The sequence below is a fragment of the Artibeus jamaicensis genome, unplaced genomic scaffold (assembly GCF_021234435.1).
Source record: "Artibeus jamaicensis isolate MK-2021 breed Jamaican fruit bat unplaced genomic scaffold, CSHL_Jam_final contig_469, whole genome shotgun sequence".
Taxonomy (NCBI): domain Eukaryota; kingdom Metazoa; phylum Chordata; class Mammalia; order Chiroptera; family Phyllostomidae; genus Artibeus; species Artibeus jamaicensis.
The window spans coordinates 937802-948658 of record NW_026521847.1 but is presented as its reverse complement, the minus strand read 5'-3'; the positions used below and the strand labels follow the sequence as shown (position 1 = coordinate 948658).

Genomic DNA, 10857 nt, shown 5'->3' with positions numbered 1-10857 from the left:
TCCCCCAACCTCAGAACCCTGCTGAAGAAGGTCAGGAGTCTACCTTCCAAGTTCTTTTGCCCTCCCTCCAATCCCAGCCCTGGGGCAGGCACCTATATTCCTGGCTCCCTGACTCAGCAGCTGCGGTCTGTTATCAGAGCAGCCCTGTGGGGTGGTGCGGCTCTGTTTGTCCAAGGTTTAGGCCTGAGGGGCCCCAGCCCCCATGATGTCAAACTGGCCCTGTATAAGATGAGAGTACCCCAGCTGTCAGCCTCAAGCAGCTGACCCTCTGCCACCACCGCCGCTGCCACCGCCATGGCCCAGCCAGCTCACTGCACCCGCTCTGACTTCGGCCTCCAGTACTGCCTCCTCTTCCTTCTGGCTACTCAGGGGGCAGGTAAGGTGCCTTCAGAGGCGAAGGAGTCGCCTTTACACAGGGGGATAGAAGACAGGGGTCATTTCTTAGCAATCATAGAAATGACAGCAGATGAAGTTGTGGCGGAAAGGGGGGTAGGGACAAACTGCTGCATACAGTAGTCCAGTTGTGCACTGTTCAGGTGTGCCAGCTAAGGAGCATGCTGGCAATGAAATCTAGCCTATGCTCTTTGAAGCTATGTAGAGGGGTTTTCTTCTAGTTTGCACACAGATGCCGTGTGGGGAGCAGGGACTAAACATGCTCTGAGCTATTCGAGGAACTCGGATTCTTATGGTCCTTCATCTCATTTCGTCTCCTCAAATCCCTTGAGGTGGTTAATAATATCCCCTTGTATAGCGAGGAGAGTGAGACTCAGAAAGCTTAAGGGTATTGCCCAAGCTTTGGAGACAAGCTGGCTTTGGCCACTCCATACGCTGCTTGTCGCTCTTGGGGCACAGGGTACATTCTCTCCTGAGAGTCCCGTCCTATGCTGACCTGGGCTCTGCCCTGACTCCAGCTCATTTAATTAATCCACATGTCTATGAAACAGGAAGCACGCTGCCTGGCCAGTGCAAATGCCTGACGGCCTGTGGAGCAGTTACTGTGTGCTAGGCATTGGTTTAGGCACTTCACCCACGGTGGCTCATTGAACCCTCATGGCAACTTGAAAAGGGTGTGTGGTTTTGTCTCCACTTTAAAGCTGGGAAACATCCCAGGGCTTTGATGAGAAAATGAATATGGACAACTTTGATGCGCTAAGCAGACCCTACAAGATAAAGTGAAATCACCAAATTAGGTCACTTAGTTAAGAAACAGTTCTGTGACTGAACCCAGGGAAGGGACATGCCAAACACAGATGCAGCTTGGTGCAGGCCTGAGTGGTTTGGGGGAGGGTCTTCACTAGGCAGACATGCAAAAATAGACTCAGACAGATTGTCCCTGTAGTGGACAGGGTTATTCACAGTAGTGGCGTTGCTGCTCCCAGCCAGGGCCAGGAAAGCCGAGTCTGGGCAGTATTTGGGGAGGGACAAGCAGCAGCTTCTCCTTCCAAGTGTGTGTGACTGAGGGGGACATCAGGGGGAGATTCTCCTTCCCTGAGCACAGGGTTTTGCTGGGGCCAGAGTGGACAGGGTGGGAGTTGGAGGATGGTGGGTGGTGGGATAGGGTCTAAGAAGCCTTCAGGTTGCCTCTGGTAGGGCTCAGCACTGCCTTCCGTCTGTGTCCTGACTTGATGGCTTCCTCCCACTTTGAGGGTCTGAATACAGAGGCTCCAGAACCTCTGTATTTCCCTGGGGCTGATATCAGGTGCCACCTGTAGCTATGCACAACCTGTTGTACCTGTAAGGTCAGAAGGGAATGAGTTAACTATGCATATTCACTTCCTGAGAGACATTTACTCTAGGGCACAGGATGGGCACAAGGCAGACTTGCAATCTGAATTCCAGAGCAGGATGCACTGGGTGGGTGGGTGTGATCTGGAAAATGGCCAGCAGGCATGGGTGGTTGGATATTCAGATCCACGGGGTGGTGAGATGTGGGAGGCTTAAGGCTGGGCTGGGGTGGAACTGCATATGAGCACGACTGTCCAGCAGAAAGGGAGGCTAGGGAGGGAGGGAAGAGTGATGGTTGGATTTATTTATCTACAAGACCAGTCCATACTGAGACTTAGATAACTGGACCCTAGGACCCCAGGGTCTGCATGGTGCAGCCGCAGAACCTTAGGGGCAGAGTTGGGATGGCATCATCTTTGAGGGAGCACACCTGGGGCTGGGCTCCTGGGGTCCTGGGGAGACTCCAGAATGGACATTTTCCTATAGTAAATGTTATTTTACTTATTTCTATGGCAAATTACATATATATATTCATTCTATAAACTGAAAAACAGAAAAAAATTAGAAAGAAAATCTCTCAATACTTTCTAGTCATCTGGGCAACCATTTCCGTGTATTTCCCTTTAGTCTTTTTTCACCATGTCTATGTTTTAGGTCACATGTTGACATTTTGTAGACATTTAACAAGCATTTAACTACATCATTAGTAGGACACCAAGAACCACCAGAAGTGCTGCTTAGGGGAGGCTGCTCTGATGGCAGCCTGTCTGCCTGCTTTTCAAACACGTGAGTGAAGCATATTGAATAGAACTTTGGAATTGTACAGTTTTGATGTTGAGATTCGTTTTCATTCTTTTATCCAAGCTAAGCACACATCTCCAGTGTCTTCTGCTAAAGCCAGATTTTCTTCTCTGCCTAAACCTCAGTGATCAAAAAGATCCTCTATAGGCCACTATTGTAGTCAGTGAAATGAATCTCACAGTGAGAAATTCCTAGGGAAATAAAGTTTTTACCAATGGTAGATCTACTGGAGAGAAAAGATGGTTAGCTTGTCCTGGGGGTTAGTCTCTGATTTACTTCATGGCTGGGCCCAGGACCAGGGAACCCTGGAGCTTGACTCATTGTAAATGTAGTAGCCATTTTTGATGGTCAGATTTCATAGGCCGTATTTCCACAGCTATGTGATGTGGATATGAATTTTAAGATCTAATTTGCTGAGTCTAGTTATTGACCGTGTGGTTCAGTGAGAGGTGGTGTCCCAGAACTGGTGGGCTAGAGGTCTGTCACCTTCTTTCCAACTCAGAGGCTTAGCACCTAATATAGCAGAAGTTACCCCCGATCTTCCAACCTTTGGAGCTCACAATATGTTTTTTTTTTTTAAACATGCATAATGAAAGATTGTTGGCAAGGTTTTTGAAGAGTTCAGTAGTTTCAAGATATTCTCTCATTTACCCATTCAGCAAATATTTAAGAAGTGCCTATAATAGGCTAGACATTGTTCCTGGCTGGAGACATCATTGAACAAATTAAAATCCCTGACATTATGGGAATTAAATAACTTATTGTCTATTAGAAAGTGGCAAGTGCTATGTTGATAAGCCCCGGGGGAAGTGGTCTGACAGTGGCTCAGAGGTGCATAGTACAGGTGGGCCAGGCAGGAGGGCAGGCCTGTGTCTCCAGCTCCCCTGCTACCAGGAGAACAGGGCAAAGTGTCAAACTGTTTCAAAGACTACAATTCGGATTCAACAAACACTTTAAAGAGTCAGCTCCACTCCGCTTCCCTCAGTCCTCACACTAAGCTGTTGCAGCTGGCATCACTGTTATAGACAGCTGGGGACATGGAGCTTCAGAGCATTTTGGTCACCTGAGTAAGGATGCGAAGCTGGTGTGGCACCAGCCTGGATCCCAGTCCTGGCCTGTGTTCTTTAGGCAGTGGAGTTGCCACGCTATGCTGTGGCCCACTTGTTTATTCTCTGGCTGGGCATTTATTCACCCCTTATCACATCTAAAAGCATCTAGGATGTAGAGAAAAGTCTGACTTTGCCAATTACTTAACATCTTTGAACCTCCTTTCCTCACCTGTCAGACTGTAAGATTATACACTCGCCTCACAGGTTTGTAGTGAAGATGAAATAAACAAATGAAGAACAGCATCCTTCAGGGATTCCACAAATGTCTGTGCTCTCCCTGCCCAAAGGGTCTGGGCTGACCTACAAGCTGTGCAGTGTGGCTCTGGGGTCTGGGAGCCAAGAATGTGTGTTCCATTCTGGTTTAACCTCTTACCTCATGAGGGTGCTTGGAGACCCCTGAACTTTGTTTTCTCATATATAAAAAAGGGAGAATAACAAATAGCTCTCAACCTTAAAGGGTTGTTGTGAACAGTAAGCAAGTTAGTATACATCGTCCTTTGCAGGACCTGCCTGTCTCACAGTCAGTGTTCTTGGTTGACCATTACTATTGCAGGGATTGTGTGCAAGTCACCATTTCTCCCTGAAACTCGTTTTTGGGCTGTAAAATAGGGAAGTTGACAGCTTCTAAGGTGCCTTGTGGGGAGCTGGGAAATCAGTCACCGTGAAGGAGAACCCAGAAAGAGACTGTATATGAGGCAATAAGTGGAGTGCCTGGCTGGAGAAGGGCCCAGTGAGAGAGCTACTGCTGCAGAGGGAGTAGGAGAGCAGGGTGGGCACAGTGGAGGCACCTGGTGCTTGAGCCCTCTTCTCTCACCCCAATGCCATGGCCTCGACTCCCTTCAGAGACGTGGGCTTTTCTACTACCTCTCCCTTCTCCTCCCACCCACATTTCTTTCAAGGACTGAGTCCCCCAGCTCCCAACTGTCCTTGTCAGCAGGGAGCTGGGTGGAATGTGGTTTCCTGAGATTGGGAATGGGTCCATGTTCTGGTTTCCACCTTGAGCTAACAGAAACTGGAAAAGTGGGTTATGTAACAACACTATCTCTCATTCTTTGGTGATCTCCTGGCTCTTACTCAGACAGCTACTCTGTCCCCATGGGTTGTTTTCCGTAGAATTCAGGCTCATATCTGTTCATTGATAGGGGTGTTTTTTTTCACACCCTGTCCTTAAACATAGTGTCTCTCAGAATCCAGCTGTCTTGTTCACTCTTCTCAGGACCCCCAAGCAGATATTTTGTCTTGTAAGCGGGCCACCTTCATCTATCCAAGATGGCTTTAGCTCTGATCTTCCAAGAGGGGATCTGTGGGGGAACCAGAGAGTTGAGTCATCTCATTTACTTCCCTTCACCCAGACTGAATTCCATCATCAAAGTCTAAGTTTCCTGTTCTTCATTCCTCTTCTTTTCCTTCTCCCACTTATCACTATGTCTACTTACTAACTCTTATGGGAAATTCTGCAGGAGCTCTGATCTTTGGAGCTGGAATGTTATGGAAAGATGAAGCTTCTAATATTTATTACCTTTCTTATCAGCTCTGTCATCGAAAAGGAACTCCATTCCATAAACATTATATAAATTCTAAAGGAGCACTTGCAGAGCAAAATGCCAGTCAATACCTGCTTTCAAAACTTATGACTTGATAGGCAGGGAAGTGTGGAGAAGTTGATAGGCACACAGATAACTGTAATGTCAAGTTGCAGATAGCAGGAAAAAATAACTAACAAAAATTTTTTTGAGCACTGAGGTAAAACTAGATCTGCTTGAAAAGATCAGGAAAAATGCCACAAAGATCTAAAAGTTAGAATTGAGGAATAGAGGTGGGGAAGTGTGAGGTAAGATTCTTACTGAAGGCACAGCCCAAAAAAGGTTCAGAGACTGGAGGTGAGAATTGGGATTAGATATTATAGTATTCTGGGGAGACTGGCTGAAGAGATATATTTGGGGTAATAAAGGGACCCCTAGAGAAGAAGGTGGTCAGGGAAGCAGGGAAGATCATGCAGAAAGTTTCTTACTTCACTCTCTCTTTTTACAGGTGCTAGCACATTTCAAGAATTTCAGAACCCTGGTGAATCCCCAACATCTGATCATTTATCTCCTCCTACACCAAACCTTATTTATGCTACTCCCTCTGACCACACTGCTCTTCATTTAGGACAAAGCTCTCCAGACCACCCTAAATCTCCAGAACCCCATCAACCTAAACACCACTGCAATGCCACACACCATTTTAGGCCAATTCACAAACCTATAAAGAACTCCAAAAACTTTACACCTCATCATAAAGCTGCTCCCACTTCTGAACAAAACCCCAGCAATCATGGAAAAGACCCAATTATCCGGAATGGGCGCTCTGCTGACTCTAGTAACACATACAAAAAATTATCGGATGCAACATACCCAACTACAAAACCCAAGAGTAAAACAACTTGTCTTAAGTACAAAATAAGCACACCAATAGTAAAGAGAAATGCCTTTAAAACTGTAACACCTTTGGAAAATACCATCATTACATTAGACAGTAAGAGCACCACAACTCTTTCCCACCACTCAATTAAATCAGAGAGCAGCAATAGACCCACATTTTCCTCAGAAAAAAGCACAACATACAAGGCATCATGCAAGACAAGAACCACAGAAAGTAAAAAAAAAGTTGATGATCATACAACACCTGCTAATTACAATACTACAGTAGCTTCAGATAAGACACTGATAAATACTAGAGAACAAACAAAAGAGACTCCAAGAGCCACTGAAAAGAACAAACAAACACCAGTAAAACCTACATATCACGGACAAAAGACCATTTCAGTCCAGGTGAACACCACAAGAGCCCTAGTGATGCCTACAGAACATAGACAACAGAAGACATCAGCCCGTGAGGAGATCACAAGAGCCCCAGAAATACCTACAAAATATGGACAGCAAAGCACATTGGTCCATGAGATAACATCAGCCCCAGCGATGCTTACAGAACATGGACAGCAGAGCACATTGGTCCATGAGATCACAACAGCCACAGCAATGCCTACAGAACAGGGACAGCAGAGCACATTGGTCCGTGAGATCACAAGAGCCACAGCAATGCCTACAGAACATGGACAACAGAGCACATTGGTCCATGAGATCACAACAGCCACAGCAATGCCTACAGAACATGGACAGCAGAGCACATTGGTCCATGAGATCACAAGAACCACAGCAATGCCTACAGAACATGGACAGCAGAGCACATTGGTCCGTGAGATCACAACAGCCACAGCAATGCCTACAGAACAGGGACAGCAGAGCACATTGGTCCGTGAGATCACAAGAGCCACAGCAATGCCTACAGAACATGGACAGCAGAGCACATTGGTCCATGAGATCACAAGAACCCCAGCAATGCCTACAGAACATGGACAGCAGAGCACATTGGTCCATGAGATCACAACAGCCACAGCAATGCCTACAGAACAGGGACAGCAGAGCACATTGGTCCATGAGATCACAACAGCCACAGCAATGCCTACAGAACAGGGACAGCAGAGCACATTGGTCCGTGAGATCACAAGAGCCCCAGCAATGCCTACAGAACATGGACAAAATAGCACATTGGTCCATGAGATCACAACAGCCACAGCAATGCCTACAGAACATGGACAGCAGAGCACATTGGTCCATGAGATCACAAGAGCCACAGCAATGCCTACAGAACAGGGACAGCAGAGCACATTGGTCCGTGAGACCACAACAGCCACAGCAATGCCTACAGAACAGAGACAGCAGAGCACATTGGTCCGTGAGATCACAACAGCCACAGCAATGCCTACAGAACAGGGACAGCAGAGCACATTGGTCCATGAGATCACAACAGCCACAGCAATGCCTACAGAACAGGGACAGCAGAGCACATTGGTCCGTGAGATCACAACAGCCACAGCAATGCCTACAGAACAGGGACAGCAGAGCACATTGGTCCGTGAGATCACAACAGCCACAGCAATGCCTACAGAACAGGGACAGCAGAGCACATTGGTCCGTGAGACCACAACAGCCACAGCAATGCCTACAGAACATGGACAGCAGAGCACATTGGTCCATGAGATCACAACAGCCACAGCAATGCCTACAGAACAGGGACAGCAGAGCACATTGGTCCATGAGATCACAACAGCCACAGCAATGCCTACAGAACAGGGACAGCAGAGCACATTGGTCCATGAGATCACAACAGCCACAGCAATGCCTACAGAACATGGACAGCAGAGCACATTGGTCCATGAGATCACAACAGCCACAGCAATGCCTACAGAACAGGGACAGCAGGGCACACTGACCCATAAGATCACGAGAGGCTCAAGTAAGACTACAGGACACCAACTGAAGACTACTGTAGCCACAGAGCAATCCAGAGGAGCCTCAGGAAAGCCTATAGTACACACAAAGAAGACAACACCTAATAGAGGGAAGATCACAGCAATTCTATCAAAGCCTACAGAAAACCTAGCAAGCAACACAGCTGGCACAGAGACTATAAGATCTCCAATCAAGGTCACAGGAGACCAGTCTATCACTACTTTCTCCACTCATCCAAAAAGAACTGAGAATACCCCTCAGCTGCCCATTGGCTCTATTACACTTTCCACATTCAGCACGGAGTTGAGTTCTGTCATGTCAGAAGCCCCAGCCAACAAGAGCCATCCACACCAGAACAAAGATAGCTCAGGGGGAGGTCTCCATGTTGGAGAAGTGGGGAAGGATGATTCATTCCCTCCATGGGCCATAGTTATTGTGGTCCTGGTGGCTGTAATTCTCCTGCTGGTGTTCCTTGGCCTGATCTTCCTGGTAAGGTACAGGGATGCTCCAGGGTAATGGGCCCATTGGACAGGGGGCTGAGTAGAGGTTATGGATCAGAACTAGAGGGAATAATGATTGTAGCAGAAGAGGCATGGGGGTTGGCAATAGAGGGGCAGTTGTGGTGAAAACTATGCAAAAGACAATAGATGCATGGAACATGAAATATAGAATTGAGGGAAGGCTATGGATCAGGAAAAATTGTGTAGAAGAGGGAAATTTTGTTAGAAAAAAGAAAATAGGACAGAAGAAGGAGGAAGAGATCTGGGACTCTGTATGGGATCAGGGGCTGGAATAAGAATCAGGTTTATATGGAATCTTGGGAAAGAAGCAAGCTGAAGGTCTGGGTCAGGGAATAGAAAAGGGCCTGAGATAGGGGTGTTGAGGAAGCAAATGTTATGGCAGATGATACTCATTTCTCCTTCCTCCCAATCCCAGATCTTCCACATGATGCGAACACGATGTGCACTGATTCACAACACTGAGAACAACGACTCAGAGGATGGTGGGGGCCCCAATTCTTACCCAGTCTACCTGATGGAGCAGCAGACACTTGGTGTGGGCCAGATCCCTTCCCCACGATGATTTTTCAGAAAGTGCCTGCCCTCAGCTCTTCCACGCCCTACCCCTTTCCTGGATGAGGAATTAGACTCACAATTCCTATTTCCTGGACTATAGGAAGGGCAAAATACTGACAGTTAACAGCATCAACCCTTTGTCTGCTGTGTTCTTATTGGAACTGGTCAAGGGATGAGGTGATAGCAAGAAGGATGTGAGTTTGAGAGATAGAAAAGAAAGTACCAGTAATACAAACAAGTGTTCTCTGTAGAAGATGATGGTTGGAGAACAAAGAGATATATCTTGGACAATTGGGATGGGGACCAATATAGGACATTGATGCTGGGAGGGCAAGAACAACTAATGGAAGTTTGGAGGCCTCTGAGGGCAATGCCCAGATATGGCTTGTGAGGTGGACTTATGAGAAGGGGGAGACTAAGGACAATCTATATTATTTCCATCTACTGTTATTTAGAGAGTGTGTAAACAGGCTGGTCTCTGAATTCCCAGGGTGGTAGTTGTTCTTCATCTTCTTCCCCTTCCTCCTCCTCTTCCACTTCTCCTCCTCCTTCTTCTCTTTCTCCTTCTCCTCCAATGTAAACATTGGATCTTAGAGGGAAAACAAGATTTATTTCTTTCTCCATTCTCTCCATTCCCAGCAGAAACAAAAATTCCAGGAAAGATCATAAATATCTCTCATTGAGATGGTTCTTTCCTCCTCCTCTCAAATCCCTTATTTTTTCTAAATGTCTATGGTGGGCATCCTGCAGGGTTGGCTTGCTGGGTAATTGCACAAGGAGGGATTTTGTTTGGCCTGCAGTCTCATCCACTGATACCCATCCCAGACCTTCCCTGATGGTATTCTGCACTCAGGATTTTGTTTTTCTGTCTCTTCCACCAAAGCCACTCGCCAGTCTTCTTTACTGCCCCATCCTCTTTCTTCACACCTTCATCCCAGATTCCAAATTCCTCCTTAGTAAGCATTTCACCTATATGTTTTCTCGATTTTTTTCTCCAACTTATTAAAGCCCTTTTACCTACTATTGATTGAACAGAGGTAGAAAGAGAGAGTTGACAGATGATAGATAACTTCCTTGTAGCTATCAGTCTTTTTATAATAAAGTAGAAAATATTTACAAAGTAAGGACATCATTGTTATTGGGCTATCAGCTGGAAGAAAGTGCTAACTGGTGTTTCTAGCCTTGGCTGTAAACTTGTAGATGACCTTGAGCAGGACTGGCTACAGGACAGGACTGAATATCTTTGGAGGGTGAAAAAAGAGGAGATTGAATTTCTATTGCTCCTAAAATGGCTCACTCCTGGATTTAGATGAGCTGGGCTGAGTTCATGCAGAGCTCAATTACATGCTGACAAAATGAGGGAAAAACTTGTTATTTAATAAGCAAGTATTTCTAAGTACCTATTATACTTTCTGTTGAGGAAGATAAAGAACTTTAAGACACAGTTCCCACCTGAGACACAAATACAGGAAAATTTAAATTCAATAACTCAGTAAGCTATAACAAGGCAGTACTACACAGAATAAAACAATACTCTAATGCATGAAACCCAGTATTTATGGGCATCTGCCATGTGCCATAGTTATGTTAGCCCTGCTCCAAACCCATACTGTGACCAAATGTCAGTTGCAGCATAACTGCCACGCATCCTCCATGGAGCCTAAGCCTTACTCTCACCAGAGTGTCTTTGCTGATCAAAAAGGCACCTGGTTTGCCATAGGCCTACCAACCATAACTCCACCCAGCATCAGATAGCAGGGCCATGGGTTGCTCTTCGCTAAATTTGGCATTCCACTTGTGGGCCACTGGCAG

The 10857-nt window shown here is 46.3% G+C and overlaps 1 protein-coding gene across 1 annotated transcript; it reads left to right on the top strand.

Annotated features, from left to right (window-relative positions):
* Positions 1–237: 237 nt before the first annotated feature.
* Positions 238–10084, top strand: MUCL3 (mucin like 3). Its single transcript, XM_037141378.2, has 3 exons — positions 238–376; positions 5667–8458; positions 8906–10084. Exons 1-3 carry the CDS (start codon positions 295–297, stop codon positions 9050–9052), a joined length of 3021 nt encoding a protein of 1006 aa, XP_036997273.2. The 5' UTR covers positions 238–294; the 3' UTR covers positions 9053–10084.
* Positions 10085–10857: the final 773 nt, after the last annotated feature.